At 41.5% G+C, this 16,117-nt stretch overlaps 1 protein-coding gene across 4 annotated transcripts in view; it reads left to right on the top strand.

Moving 5' to 3' along the window:
- The window catches only part of MIB1 (MIB E3 ubiquitin protein ligase 1), a 102,753-nt gene that overhangs the window by 67,084 nt on the left and 19,552 nt on the right, over window positions 1–16,117 (top strand). For all 4 annotated transcript variants that reach the window (XM_073331409.1, XM_073331411.2, XM_073331410.2 and 1 more), the window contains 2 exons: window positions 8,628–8,789; window positions 14,095–14,276. In XM_073331409.1, coding sequence (XP_073187510.1) covers window positions 8,628–8,789; window positions 14,095–14,276 — 344 coding nt within the window. The remainder of the gene's footprint in view (window positions 1–8,627; window positions 8,790–14,094; window positions 14,277–16,117) is intronic.

The following is a 16,117-nucleotide window of genomic DNA, read 5'->3' as shown; positions in this document are numbered from 1 at the left end:
AATGGTTTTTCTTACCCATAAGTGTTGACAGATGTGATCCCATTGCAGTGAAGCATATGATATGGCCCTATATCTGGAACTTCTTGCCCCCAGAAGAATATTTTTCATAGAATCAATGTCACTTGCATTCTTCAGGCTATTCTAAATTTATATTTGGTGAGCCTGTGTGCCCTTTTAGAGCTGGCATGATACTTTGTGGGCACAATGCTAATCTAAAAGATGAGCAGGAGAATAGGCATGTTGAAGAACTAGTAGTATGTGGTGTATCAGATTGGAGTGCTTATGTCCAAGAATGTTGAAATGGAACCCTAGCAGAGCATCCACACCTCAAAGCTGGATTAACTAAAAATCCTAAAATAACTTACGCAGCCATGCAAAGAATATATTGGCTCCCATGAATCAAAATTATTAATTCCTATTGGGTTCCTTCCAAAGTTGTAGCCTTATGCATCTATGAAGTAGAAGTTAAGGGTAGTATAGTTCTTTTAAGAGCCCTGTTGTCATGGGAAAGGGTAGGTCAGGCTGTTGTGCAGAGATTTGGGTTTCCATTGTTGCCCCGAGATCCATGCAGTTTTCAGGATGTTTGGTGTCATAGAGGGCTTACTTCTACCCGTTCTGCAAGGAAGGAGAGCAGAACCCAACAGTTACTAAAGAGAAACTTCTACAAGTGGAACTTGCAGGTTGTCCCCCTCATTTGGGAACAATAGCTTGAGAAAAACATACCAGTCACTGGCTACTGGGAAGGAATACAAGGAAAGGAGGAATGGGACCCACTTGTGAGGTCCAGAGGTAACAGCATTTGCTGAGTAAAGGGGAAGGTGCTAGGGTTTTTTACCTGGCTGCTGTCCCTGGACCTTGCTTTGCGGATAGGAAGGGCAGTCTTGTACATCATTTTCTGGCTATTAGGTCCTGAGGAAATTTAAGTTCCAAATTGCTCCGGGGTCTGGAAGGGAGAAAGGAGCTTTATTTGTTTGGTGTCTCTTTTCCTCTAGACGGGGGTGACCAACCTGAGCCTCAGAAGGAGCCAGAATTTACCAATGTACATTGCCAAAGAGCCAGAGTAATAAGTCAACAGCCCCCCATCAGTAATAGGTCAACAGCCCCCCTCCTCTGCTCCCAGCACCTGCTGCCCACTGGCAGCCCCGCTGATCAGTGCCTCCCTCTCCCTCTCCACACCTCCCAGTCAGCTGTTTTGTGGCTTGCAGAGGCTCAGAGGGGGAGGAGTGAGGGCACGGCAGGCTCGGGGAGGGTGCGGGAAGGGGTGGAATGGGGACAGGGCCTGCGGCAGAGCCAGGAGTTGAGCAGTGAGCACCCCCTGGCATGTTGGAAAGTTGGCGCCTGTAGCTCCAGCCCTGGAGTTGGTGCCTATACAAGGAGCCGCGTGTTAACTTCGGAAGAGCCGCATGTGGCTCTGGAGCCACAGGTTGGCCGCCCCTGCTCTAGACCCTTCTGGCTCTTGTGTTTTATGGTGGGGGATTGTCTGCTACCAGACTCCTCTCAAAGAGTATCGTGGCTGCTGGAGGGGAGGGTTGTTCCTCTTGTTCCTCCTCATATCTCTGCTTTCTGGGGTCTTTTTGCCTCTGCTGCTACTCATGGTTTTTGCCGGTTCTTAGAAGTCTGAAGTTGATATTTTGACATTTTAACTGCTAACAGTTTTTTTTTAATAGCAGCGATGAAACTGACCATCTTGTTTTTCACACTGCTGTTGTGATCTATCTGTGGACTAGGGAAAGTAGTGCTGCATCAACTCATATTTGACAGTTATCTTCACAAGCATATTGGCTAGCAACTTAATTTCTTTAAGAGTAAAGAATTTGTAAGTATTGTCAGGAGATATAATGGTGAATTTTTCAGTTCTTCAGCAGTTGGTTGTTTTATAATGTACAATGCCAGTATAAGTTGCTAATGATATGGGATATCTTCGTTATTTTTATCATTTCTTTTCTTAGAGTTTGACTTTATTTGGATTTACTTTGGAAATGTGTGTTAGACTGATATGTATCACATGTATGCTTATGACTTCACTAGAAAACTGTTACGAAGAAAAAAATTTAAACGAAACCTTGCGTTCTGTGTAGAGTGATGGCTTTAGGCTACACGCTCACTAAGGAAACTTTCCACTTGCACTTTCCACTTTTCAAGCCTCAGTGCAGGATATAATTGTACTCCTTAATCATAGAGGGGCTGATTCAGCAGTCCATTTCTGTTCAGCAAAACACTTAAGCACCTGTTTAACTTAAAGAAGATACTTAAATCTCACTGCCTTCAATGGGGTTTAAGCGTATCCTTAACTTTAAGCAGGTGCTTAAGTGCTTTGCTGAATAATGATAGACGTATGCACACATTTAATTGCTCTGTTGATTTTGAGGCTATCGTAACTTCCTTATGGTGTAAAGATACATATCATGTAAAAATGTAATAATTCTGAACAATTTTATGGAAACCATTTGGAGATTCACCTTGTTAGCCTTCCTTTATTTCTGATATATTGCTTCTGTAGTGTTGCACTGTTTACATGTAGGATATCTCTCAAGTCTTAAAAAGCATGGTGTGGGTCTTCTGGCATGGTTTTTATCCTAGCTCCCCATCAAAATACAGCTTGAAATCAAGTTCATGCTGAAATAAAACATAGAGCAATTGAATATAACTAAAATCCTAATTGGAATTGGAGTACAAAGCCTGGAAAATACAGAATGAAATGTGAATATTCTATTTAAATTACAGTAAAATAAAGTCCTCCTTCAAGTGGTTGTCCTTACGCATATTCCACTCGAGGCACATGTGCACTTCATGTGTGTGAGACTACATCTACACTACAAACTAGAGGTGTGATTCCCAGTTCACATACACATTCTCGCATTAGCTCTCATCAAGCTAGCATGTGTGCGCGATCTGTGAATCACATCTGTAGTTTGTAGCATAGATATAGCCTGAGACTGGGAGATTTTTCATCAGCATTATACATCGGCCCATGCCTGTGCCCCCTGCTTCCCTGTCCTCTGAATTGAGATCACAATGGGTGGCACAGACCAATCACCTGTCCAGTTCCTTGGTATTGCCCATGGTACGAGAAGGAACCTCTTCAGTGTCTGCAGCTTTACGAGCAATCCTGCTCTGACTTATTTTTCTGTAAATAAACACTTTTAGATAGTTTTTAGTGAGTTAGATATTATTAGTAGGGATCTGGGGGATTTCCCTCAATAGCTCCACCATTTGGAATACTTAGCATGCCCTAGATCTCGCCTTCAAGTGCTGCATGGCCTGCTTGGGTCTTCCTAGTTAGTGATTGCACAGTGGCTCCACCTTCCCTGCCACTCCCCATCATTAGGGGTTGGATATCATATCCTCGATGACCTGGCTGTGTATGCTGACCTGGATTCACCAATACACTCAGAACTGGTAATCACTAGGGATGTACCCACATCATTGGGCTGTCATTCTCCAGTATTGTTGGCCATTTGAGGCGTTACTAGGCATCCGGTACCATTGGCTCCCCGTGTGGAATTCTGAGAACTCGCACTTCTCTGGTGAGCTTGAAACGAAGACATTGGCTACACTGGCCGTATTGTGATGCAAGATTAGCCCTGAAAAAGGTTCCACAGTGTCTTGGGCACCCTCTCACTCTTGCAGGCTCAGTAGTTGCAGTGGACACTACTTCAGACTTCATGGGTCCAGTCCTTGGGGTTTTCCAAGAAAATTCAAGCTATGGCAGAGCATTTCCCCTTCAGGAGTGACGGTCTGCTCAGTGACAAAACGAATAAGTCACTGCATATCCTTAAGGATTCTCATGCTACCCTTTGCTCCTTGGGTATACATGTGACAGCACCTCAGAGAAAATGCTCCAAATCACCACCATTTAAACAGTACCCTGGTCCTCTGCCTTTTTACCACCAAAGCCTTACAAGCCTCCCAGAAAGTGCCAGAGTGGGCAGTGCAGCTGAGAGAAGATCCTTCCATTGTTCTCTCCCCAGTCTTCTGCCAAGAAACCCTGTTGATGGGACCCTCAAGAGCTACAAACAAAGTTCCCATATCACCCAGCATCCACTCTCCATTCAGTGACTGTCTGGCCTGTTTCTCCCTGGTGACGAGTCCTAGAAATCATTGTCATCAGCTATACAGTAGAATTTCTCTCTATTCCTACCATAAAAACCCCCTTCCTCTCATCCCTCTTCATGAACTCGTCTCAAGAGAGGATGCTCGGACAGGAGGTAGACTCCCTCTTTCAGCTAGGAACTCTAGAGCTTCCTCAGCATAGTGGGAAGGTTTTTTTATTCAAGGTATTTCCTCATCCCCAAAAGGATTGGAGACTGGAGACCCCATTCTAGAGACTGAAGTGCGTATGTTCATTTGCTTTTCAAGATTCAGAATGATCATCTCTATAATCCCCTCTCAGAGCAAAGGTGACTGGCTTGCAGCTCTTGATTGAAGGACTCCTATTTTCAGATAGACATTCACCCAGCACACAGGAGATTTACAGTGGGCCTAGACCATTACCAGTGCAGAGTTCTTCCCTTCCATTTTTTGACAGGCCCTAGAGTTTTCAAGAAGGTGCTATCCGTGGTGACAGCTTACCTGCATTGCCAGTATTTCCCTACCTTGATGATTGGCTGGTTACAAGTTGATCATACTGAGATATATGATGAACAACCCTATCACTTCTCAGCCTCCTTCAATCCTCAGGGCTCCAGGTAAAACAAGAAAAGTCCCTTTTAATTGCCACACAAACGATAGACTTTATTGAAGCAACTTTGGATTTGATTACAGCCACAGCATAGTTAGACCAGGACAGATTCCAAGCTGGGAGGGACCTCATCATCCAGCTTCGACTCAGCTCTCAGATGACAGTGATGCTGATGCTGCCTTCCCCTCTTACGCCATGTGGCCTCCTGTACCTATATGACACCGTTCATTAATTTTCCCACTCATGGAGCATAGAATCCTTTGGATCACCCGTGTCCAGAGAGCCTGGTCTCCTGCCAATGTTGTAGCCTGCTCCGTATTAAGACTATAATGTGGATGAGGTTGGAAGCCATGACATCACTTCAGTGTGTCTGAGGTAGCCTGTGAGGTCTTGTCCCTCCAGCTTTTGTTGGATCAAACATATCAAGCTGGCATGGATATAGACTCTGGCCAAGCCACCTGAGCCAGCTTTGAGTCACTTGGGAAAACACTTGGAGGGTGGTTGGTCCAACACCTGACATCCTTTTGTGTAACATGATGAAATCACCATGTGCCTTCAATACATCATTGCTGTTTCATGTTGAAAGCATCTAGCTGGCACATTTTTGTGTCTGTGGTGGCCTGGATTTCAGAGCTTTATAAAAGGACAGAAGCCACTGCTGCTTGATAGATGCTATCTTAGTCTGAGTTGATATGTGGCATTGACGCCATGGAGGCTTCCAAAGAGTCTGCATAACACCCACAGGCTTGCTGATTTGATATTTCATGTCAGCAAGGCAACCTCCCTTGGTGACAACAGAGCTAAGATACTCAATGAAATCAACTTCTTGTCCATTGATTATTATGGGTAGGGGTAGAAGTCTATCAGCCACTTTTGTCAGTTCAGTCTTCTTCCAAGTAGACCAAGCCTACTTGCGTCTTCTATAAATATATTCAGGGCATTGATGAGATTAGTTTGTGGGGATGTAAATATAGCTGAGTCATCTGTGTATTCCAGGTCTGTTATGCAGAAGTCATGCAATATCAACTCTGATATGCAATTAGTGACGGTTTCCCTCATTTGGTCAATAACTGTGTTGAACAGATCGGTACAGCCATGCACCCTTGATGGATGTTGTTGTTTGTTGTATTCAAAGCAGTTGGACATCTCAGTGAACACAGCTCTCACTTTCATGGTACATCTCTATGAGAAGGTTGAGGAGCTAGCCAGGCACACCAGCAGCTTGCAGGCAGAGCCCAAGGGAGCAATGATCAACAGTCAGGCAGCTTTTCAATCAATAAAGGCTATATGCATGCCTTCTCTTTCCTGGGCCAAAATTCTTAGGCTTTTTCAACAGTTTGTCTAATGGTAAAAATCTGTTCTGTGGATGATTGGCCGGGCATAAACGCAGCTTGCTGTAGGTGGTGTCGATTCCTTATACCAGACTTAACATGCTCAAGAAGAACCAGCATGAACAGTTTGCTTGGAATGGAAAGCAAAGTGATGCTGTGGTAATTGGCACACTAGGGCATTGCCTTTCCCTTTCAAAAATGGGAGAATAATCCCCTTTTCAGGGCTTCATCTTTGGTGTTTTCAGGCATGCTTATGGACAGTTTACTCTCTGAGACTCTGTTGCCCAGGCTGTCTCTGCTCAATTTCCCAGTGTTCTGACATCCTTTACCTGGTAGGAAGACAGAGAAACTGTATGGATAGCGGTTTCCTTTGTACCCCATTCCAACTACAAAGAAGCTAATTATGGATGCCTCCCTACTGAATTGAAAATGCATCTGGACAAACTGTGGCTCAAGACGCTTGGTACCAGTAAGAATCTAAGCTTCACATCAATCTCCTCAAATTGCAAGCACTACACAAAGCCTGCAAAAGGTTCCTGCTCTTCATCCATGCCCTATACATTCAGGTCATGTTGGACGGTGTGACTACAGTATATTATATAACATACAGGAAGAAGCAAGATCCACTCCTCTTTGCATAGAAGTGATCAAGCTCTGGAATAGGTGTAGCTGACTCCAGATCACCATTTTTGGCAGTGCACCTATCAGTAATAATATACACTTCTGTGGACAGCCTCAGTTGGCACTTCCACAGAGACCACAAGTGTAAACTTCATGACTCAGTTGTACAGAGCATATTCTGTCAGCGGGGATTCCCATCATGGGACCTCTTTGTGTCCCGAGAGAATAAGAAATACCCGGCCTACTGGTTGTGAGCAGTTCTGGGGCACAACTCCTGGGGGGACATTTTTCCTAGTGCAGTGTTCAGACCTGCTCATGTATGATTTCCTCATCCATTTCTGTCTTACCTTGATTTCTGAGGAAAATCAAGCAGGGTAAAGCATCGGTAGGCCAAGTGGCACCCTGTTTTCTGAGGCAATTTTGTTTCAGCAGCATCCTTTCAGATGGCTTCTTATCTGTGCATATGAATCCATTTGTGTTGGACCTGCTGACTTAGGACAAAAAAAAAAATCTCCCATCCCAATCCCAGCATCCCTCAATCTAAAAGCCCAGTATTTGGATGAACAGTAAGCTTAGAGAGGTCATGTTCAGAGGTGGTACAATCCATCATCAATAATAGCAGAAAGTCTCTACAAGAAAGTGGTACGCTGCAAAATGGAATAAAATTTTATCTGGTCCCCGCATCATCTGATATTTCCAAAGGTCTCACAGATTTCTATCATTCTGTACTATCTCCTCTTTAAAATGACTGGGTCTGTCTCACAGCTTGCTGCGAATGCACTTGGCAGTGATTAATGTTTTCCGTCCTCTGGTAGAAGGCCTTGCCAGAACCTCTCCTTGGGTATTGAAACTTATGCTGACTTAGGATCTTGATCTCATATTGTCAGCGCTCATGAATCTTCCATTGGAATCTTTAGCCTCCTGCCCCTTTCTTCATCTGTCTGTAAAGATGGCCTTTGTGACTGCGGTCCACTAGAAGAGTAGGTGATCTTGGGGGCCCTTATGGCAGACCCACCCTACACAGTTTTCTGTAAGGAGAAGGCTTTTTCAGGCTGCACCCTGTATTCATTAGAAAGACTCTCTAAATTCCATTAAATCAGATCATAGCCTACCTGGTTTCTGCCCAAAACCTCATGCAACTGGAGAAGACAGGAAGTCTCATTCTTTGGATGCTCCTCATATAGAGGACAAACCCTTCAGGAAATCTCTGAAGCTTTTTATCTCCTTTATTAAACAGATTAAATGGGAAGCAATCTCCTCACAAAGACATTCTAAGTGGATTTCAGATTGCAGCTTGCTTTTGCTATAAGCTGACAGTGAGAGCCCAGGCTAGATTCTCTTTTGGATGTTCCCCTTCTGGGTATCTGTAGTGTGGCAATATGGGCCTCTCTTGTACCTTTACTACGCATTGTGCCCTGATACAAGCTTCGTCAGCAGACACATCCTTTGGCACAGTAGTCCTGCAGTCTGTGATACAGCAGGGGTCCTGTGTCCTCTTCAATGAATACTGTTCGAGAGTCACCTCACGTGGAGTATACCCTGGGGCCCATCACATAGAAGAGAAATTCTGGTTACTTATCTTATGGTAACTGGAGTTTGACATGTGTAATCCCTACGTGTATTCCATTACCCACTCTCTTTTCTGTCCACTTCAGATTCTTTCCTAAAGTGATTTGTGGTAGAGAAGGAACTGGAGAGGCGGTTGGTCCTTGCTGCCCCTCAGTTCAGAGGTAGAGGGCACAAGCACAGACCATCAGACACTACTAATGTAAAGTCTTCCGTACTCAGGTGTATTGAGTGCGTTTGCACCTGAAGTGGAATACACATAGGGACATGTCTCGATCAATTACTGTAAGGTAAATAATCAGAATTTCTTTATCATTTTCAGGCCTTTTAGGGTAATTAAAAGAACTGATTTTCCATTGCATTTTTTTCCTTAAAACAATATTGGTAGTTTTCTTTGTGTTATCTAAATAAGATTCTTTCTCTTTCAGCTCTTAGTCCGTGCAGGTGCTAAACTGGATATTCAGGATAAAGATGGGGATACTCCCCTACATGAAGCCCTGAGGCATCATACTTTGTCACAGCTTCGCCAGCTCCAAGACATGCAAGATGTGGGCAAGGTAGATACTGCTTGGGAGCCATCAAAGAACACAGTAAATAAAATTTGTTTATTACTTTCTTTCCCGTACACCTCTTTCTGTAGTCTAGTCTGAAGATTCTGTACTGTTGAACTGCTTGTTGTCAGCACAGATTTATTTAGAGACATTCTTCACCAAATTGCGGGGCCATATTAAAATCAAATTGTTACATATGCACTTTTTTATGCTTATTATTATTATTTCATTAACTCATCTGTTTTAAAGAAAAAGGTGTGTGTGCCCAAAATATTATCATAGACTTGTCTTTGGTAGTGAACTTGTATGAGTTCCAGGAATTTGGAAGAAATTATTTTAATAGAAACAAATGAGCAGTAATATAGTACAGAGATTAAGAATAAAATATGCTTTGATTTAACATCTTGCATGGCTTTGTTTGTAGCTTTCATGTATTATGTTTTATGTTTTGTGTTTTAGCTCTAAAACTTAGAGAAATTATGCGGGTTATTTGCATTTAGCTGTAGCTTAATCATGTTACCTAGTAAGTTATATTTGTGTCCTGACAAATTCATTTCAGAAGTCCATTCTGATGCGGCTGGTGTCTCACCAACTATGAAAAACAAGGATCAAAGTTAAATTGTTAATGCCCAGAAAACTAAGGATGGTCATTGATGTTGGGGAGAAGGGGAAAGAGATAAATAAGGCAACTATCTTATTGTGATAAAATTGCAGTTTAAATATTATTACAAGGATGTAAATCCATATACAGTAAATGGAGAAATAGGAGAGATCTTTCTAAAGGCACGTCTTCACTGGCAATGTTAAAGCGCTGTCGCGTGTAGTCGCAGCATAGTGCTGGGAGAGCTCTCACAACGCTCTAAAAATGCTATCTCCACAAGGGGAATAGGTACCAGCGCTGGGAGCGCTGTCTACACTGGCACTTTACAGCGCTAAAACTTGCAATGCTCAGGGGGGTGTTTTTTCACACCTCTTAGACTGAACTGGCATACCTTAGTACAAAGAATAATAACTACGCCTACTAGTGATGTTATAATTAAGGCAAAGGAGGTTATTTAAATTAAACTTCTAATTGAGAGACTTACACTTCTTCCTAATTAAAAAAATGACGCACAATGCTTCTGTCTAGAGATGAATTTTTTAAAGTTATTTCTTAGACACATCTTTTAAAAAGTCAAATGCTCTTGACTGCTATATTGCCTCATTTTAGAAAAATTTTATAGACTAGTCCTTTTTGAATGTTAAGTGCTTTGGTGATTTTAAAAACAAATCACATTTTAAAATGATCATTTTGTTACCATTGGTTTGCTATTGTGTGTGTATATTTGTCATTGTGTGTACATTACATTTCAGAAATTTTTGCTTTTATTGCACTTGATGCATAAAATATTTCTACACATCCACATATCTGTAGAGATACTGCTTAATACATCACTGAGTGATGTGTAAACATGCCATAGTGTAATTATAGGGTGCCTCAGTCAAAATTCTTGACTCTTGTTTTAAATCATAACATTACAATTCAGTTTAGCTTTGAAAAGCATTCTAGACAGTATAGTAGAACAATGTTTTTTTCAGTGACTCTAGCTCAAACTTGCTCAATTTAAAGTTAAAAATAGTTGGCTTTTTTCACCATGGCCAGTTCTGCTAACTCACCTGGGATCTGAAAGTCGGGTAGAATTCTTTCTTGATCATGCAACTTCACCTCTATTAATAAAGAATCTGTGGGACCAAACGTACACCAATTGCGACTCCCTCTCTTGATTGATTAAAGCAGAATTTCCTCCCTCAGTTACTCCTGTAAACCCTGCTAAAACAGTAGGGTTTTGTTGGTATAAGATTGAATTTTACCTTGCAATTGGAAGTAAAATTTTTTGTTGCTACAGAAACCAGGAGTAGAATTCATACATCACATTCATGTCTGTGTTGACTCTGCAGGGCTAACAGATGTAAACAGAAGTAAAAACTATTTTCTGTCGCTAAAATATTTGATTCAGAATATACCAAAGGGTCAGATTTGCTGAGTAACAAAGTGCCTATTTTACGTAGTCATTTTTTATTGTAATTGTACATAATATTCCAGAGACAGTTTCATTTAAACAAAAGTTTTATAGGAAAAAAGGCAGCTATTCAAAACTGTAAATTCACTGTACATCATTAAAAAGTCAACATTTACTAATGTACCAACCTATATAAATAAGATAGGGATGTAACTGTTAACTCTGAAAATCATCTGTGTGATACTTAATAACTTTTTAATAGTAACCACTGTACAAGTAATAAAAGGAAGCAAAATTGGATGTATCAAGCAGGCATACCTGTCAAGATCAAAAAGTTATGAATAGGGCTATTAGGAAAAAATACACATTCTTAACTCAGTTGAAGTATACTTGCCTGAGTGTTCTATAGAAGGATTTGAAATACTATTTTTTAATGAATATTTACTGTTCCTCCTAAGTGATTGGCATATGTAAGGAAAAGTTGTAGCAGTATTACACAGAACTCCTCTTAAATAAGTGGGATAAAAGAACAATAAAGGGTCAGTTTCAGTTCCGTGGTCTGAAATGAACTTTGTGAGAAGTTACTAAAAATGCTTTGTGTTTGAGAAGTTACATCTGAAGTAAGTATACAGTAAGCGTGACACACATGAATGTTCTTTCTCAGATTCAGCGCTGCATTGAATTGTTTTTTCAGTGACCACCCCTTTTCACTGGCAGCATCTGCATGAAATTGAAGCTTCTTTCTTTCTTTCTTTCTTTCTTTCTTTCTTTCTTTCTTTCTTTCTTTCTTTCTTTCTTTCTTTCTTTCTTTCTTTCTTTCTTTCTTTCTTTCTTTCTTTCTTTCTTTCTTTCTTTCTTTCTTTCTTTCTTTCTTTCTTTCTTTCTTTCTTTCTTTCTTTCTTTCTTTCTTTCTTTCTTTCTTTCTTTCTTTCTTTCTTCTCCTCCCTCCCTCCCTCCCTCCCTCCCTCCCTCCCTCCCTCCCTCCCTCCTCATCTTAAGAGTGCCTGGTTAAGTCATTCTTAAGAGAGGTTGGGTTGCCAAACTATTGTATTCCGTAGTCTTCCAATTTCTTTCAGCTGTGTACTTCACTTGGAAGTAATATATTGTCAGAACAGAACTTAAGTTTTTTTTTTGTTTTGTTTTTTTTAAATCTTGGTTGAAAGTTAAGCTCATAAATACATATTTAAACACCTAAATAAGTGGTGAGCAACCAGCAGCAGCTCCCACTGAGGTCAGTCATGGGTCTGGGCTTTTCCCACTTATATTTACATGTATCCTTTGTCACAAGAACAACTTTTGCATAACTAAAGGAAATATTTGGGAAGCATGCAGGATGTGGAGGAGACTGGTGCTTACATGCAAGGATTTTGTAATCTTGCTTGAATTGTCCACTTCATATAATGAGAGCAGTACCCATTTGAGAAGTCTAGCTAATGCATGCCTGGAAACTATCTTGAATCATTCTCCAAATATTGTTTGATATTGTTAATCCTGCAGAAATGTATCAAATCTAAGGAGGCCATCTCAATGCCCATCTGTTATTGCCTAAATAAGGCTAATATACAATAATTAATGTACGTTACAATATCAAATAGTTTAGGTACAGCAGAAGGCTGGTGTTTTCTTATTTCCTCTACTATTAAAAACCAAATTTAACTGTAAATTATTGTTTCAATAACAAGCCTTTTTAGGTTCACAGTCTACCCTCATGAGTGTATATTGCTCCCATTCAAGTCCGTTGGAGTTATGTGTACGCATGTAAAATATATGCAAATTTTATTGTATTGTATTTACTGGAGTTTTAAGGCCATCTCATGAAGAATTTGTATTATATCTTTAAGTAGGATAGTAATATGAATACCGAAGTTGGATTAAAACCTTTGAAAGAAGATTAATTGTAATCCCAGAATTTGGCCTTTTAAGTAGTAGTGTTTGCAACATTATTACATCCTCCCTCACATTAGGACAATGACCACTAAATGCTAACAGACAACATTAAGTTGCATAAAGTAGATCTGTATTTCTTGATTTTTATCTGAGAAATCTGATTTTTAGTAACTTCATTGTTAAAATCATCCAATAGCTGCTTTTTTTTTTTTTTTTGAATGTGGGCCATCAGAGACTTCTGTAGCCCATACTACACAGTGAATCTAAGATTTAAAAGATCTTTGAAATATTTAGAATGAAAAGATGATTTCTTGCTCCACTGTAGCACTGAGGTTAAATTAAAGTTTTAAAGCTGTCAGTCCTTTGAGACTTCAGTGTCTGTAAAATGGTGATCAAGATATGAAATGTTACAACTGACTAAGCTATTGCAGAAGCAAGACTACAGTTACACTGGATGCTGTAAGTCAACTTTGAGGTAAAGGGTCTTGGTTTGTTTTCCCCACATGATGCGGTGGCTAGCAGGTTCTCAAAAAAACAAACAAAAACCCTCTTGATGTTCATGGAGCACATTCACCTATTTCTTTTCCCATTGCTCATAGTGGAAGTTGTTAATGTGAAAAGTTTATTTTACTAAAATTAAGTGTTCCATAGCTGGCTGTTTTATAATATAATATTGTTCTGTTATTGTATTTGTTATAATAGCGACCTTCATGTTTTACTCAGTTCCCAATTTACTGATGTTTTATTCAATTCAAAATAAGTGTCACAGTAGAAAGGGAAATCACTTCCTCTTTCATTTCTTCTGTTTTTCTTCCTTGGTACTTGTGATGTTATCCTTCTAGTTCTCCACCTGTCCATAGTCTTCCAGGATAGACATATTTTCAATGTTAAGTTGTGTGTTGTCCTAGTTCCTACTCTGCAGGTTTTAAATCTATAGAAGATCTTTATTATTGAAAGGCTGAAGTTTGCTGAAGGTGGCATAATGGATCCACACTCACATTAGATAAACGGCCTTACATTCTTTCCCTTAACTGTTTGGTCAAAGCAGGATAATTAGAAAAACTGGTATAAAGAAAACTGACGGGAATTATGTGCTACCATTAAGCTTTGTGACGGAGTTAGGGTTAGATTTGGAGAGCACTGGTTCTGTAACCCCAGAATACAGGTGCACAGAGATTACATTGTGTTTTGAAGACTTAGATGTTGTTGCCTTTAATGAATTAGTCTGTGCAGGGAACTTATCTGGTTGAAAATTGGGTAATTGTACAATGATTTTCATCTTAGAACTCCAGATAAGCTAAAAATGCATGCTCAGATAGAATCAAACTACTATTTAGAAAATATATTCTTATATATGTGCACATGTTAAATGGTCTGTTTTCCTTGAGTAGTAAGACTATATTCTCAAGTATTTAAATAGAGAATCTCAAGTCAGTTGTCTATTTACTTTCTTTCAGTTAATAATGGGACTTGGTACCCAGGGAGCAGAGAAGAAGAGTGCAGCATCTATTGCCTGCTTTCTGGCAGCAAACGGAGCTGACCTCAGTATTCGTAATAAGAAGGGTCAGTCTCCTCTTGACCTCTGCCCTGATCCTAGCCTCTGCAAAGCATTGGCTAAATGTCACAAAGAAAAAGTCAGGTTTGTATATAAATACAATATGGAATTTCTGAGCATCCTGTTTACAGGTCTTCATTTCCTTGGGATAGATCAATTGAAGTAGAATTAAAAAAAAAAAACAAGTCTCTTTTTCAATTATTAGTCATAATAGACTACTGAAAATCAAGATAAAGGTAAGTAGTTATATTCTGCTGCATATGTCTTGAATGTTATTTACAAAATAATTAGTTGAAACTGAGGTCAACGAATTAAGTACAGAATGAGCATCAGTACAGAGCAAGCTTCCCTGTTCTGCTTGAGGCATGCGCAGCATGTCCCTCCTCATCTTATAGAGTAATTCTATATCCATGCCCTTTCAGTGTTCTTTCTCTGTATCAAGTACTGATACTTAAAAATAGTGGGGCATGGAAGTAGGCTATCTTCTAGGAAGTAGACTGGCTTCAATATTTTATGTATGCCATCAGCCACCCATTAAATAGTAAGTTTCCAGTTCCTGCTTGTCCAGGTTAGATTCACATTAGTGATTTAGAGGTCAAAGGCTCCTTTCATTAATTCTCAGATCCATATAGCCATCTCTGTTGAGTTGTACATTTTTTATCTCCATATTCTGATTTTTAAATTTCTAAATAAAATGAAAAGGAAATTTCTTATAAATTGTCTGCCCGGGTTTGGCAGGTATTTTCTTCTCAGCCTTCCTGTCTGCGTGGAACACGAGTCATTTGGCTATTTTGTTTGTGCTCAAGCACCTTTATTGGTGTAGTTAGCCCGCTGGAAGTAAAGTTTTGTTTAACATGTGCTCCCTCTGCTGGGTGTGCAGCAGCATAGAAAAAAAAAAAAAGTCCTAGTTCAGCTGTTCTCAAACTGTGGGACAGGAACCCAAAGTGGGTTGCAACCTATGTTCCCTCTAAGCTGTTCAGCCACGCAGCTGCCTATTAAGCCCAGCGCAGGGGTTCAGGCGCCCCTCTCCACCAGCCCCAACTGCCGCTGCTGTGGGAGAGGCGCCCCGCCCCTTCGGCCCCAGCACCGAGGTGCCGCTGCTTGGGGAGAGTCACCCCTCCCTGTTGACCCCAGCGCCGAGTTGCCCCAGCTGGGGGAGAGGGGCCTCTCCCTCAGCCTGGCCCCAGCACCAAGCTGCTTTGGATTTGCTGCGGCTGGGGGAGAGGTGCTCCTCCCTCGGGCCAGCCCCAGTGCCGAGGTGTCCCAGAATTGCAGTGGCTGGGGGAAAGGTGCCCCTCCCTCAGCCCAGCCCAGGTCTGCTGGAGCTGCCGAGGAGAGGAGCCCCTCCCTCAGCCCAGCCCACCCTCACCGGAACTGCCGCAGCCAGGGAGAGGCACCTGTCCCTTGGCCTGAGCTACTGCACTGAGAGAGGGCTGGAGGGAGTTCTCTCTCCCCACCATAGCCAATGGGCAGCCTGCACCCCACACACCTCATCCCCGGCCCCACTCCAGAGCCTTCACCCCTAGCTGGAGTCCTCATCCCCTGCACTCAACCCTCTGCCCAGCCCTGAACCACCTCCAGAACCCCTCATCCTCAGCCCCACCACAGAGTCTGCACTCCCAGCCAGAGCCCTCACCCGACTCCAACCCTCTGCCCCAGCCTTGAGCCCCTTCCCACACTTCGAATCCCTTGGCCCCACCCCTACCACATGAATTTTGTTATGTGCACCAATATGAAGGTTACGTGTGTCACATACCTCCATATGGATTCACATAACAAAATTCATTCCGCACATGGATGTAAAAAATTAGAGGGAACACTGGTCGCAACCCCATTTTAAGGGAGTTGCCAGGGCTGGCTTAGATTTGCTGGGGCCAGAGACCTACCACCCGGGACCAAAGCCTTAGGGCATCAGGGCTTAGGTT

The sequence above is a fragment of the Lepidochelys kempii genome, chromosome 2 (genome assembly GCF_965140285.1).
Source record: "Lepidochelys kempii isolate rLepKem1 chromosome 2, rLepKem1.hap1, whole genome shotgun sequence".
Lineage (NCBI taxonomy): Eukaryota > Metazoa > Chordata > Testudines > Cheloniidae > Lepidochelys > Lepidochelys kempii.
The sequence above is the reverse complement of the archived record's forward strand: the minus strand, read 5'-3'. Positions and strand labels throughout refer to the sequence as shown.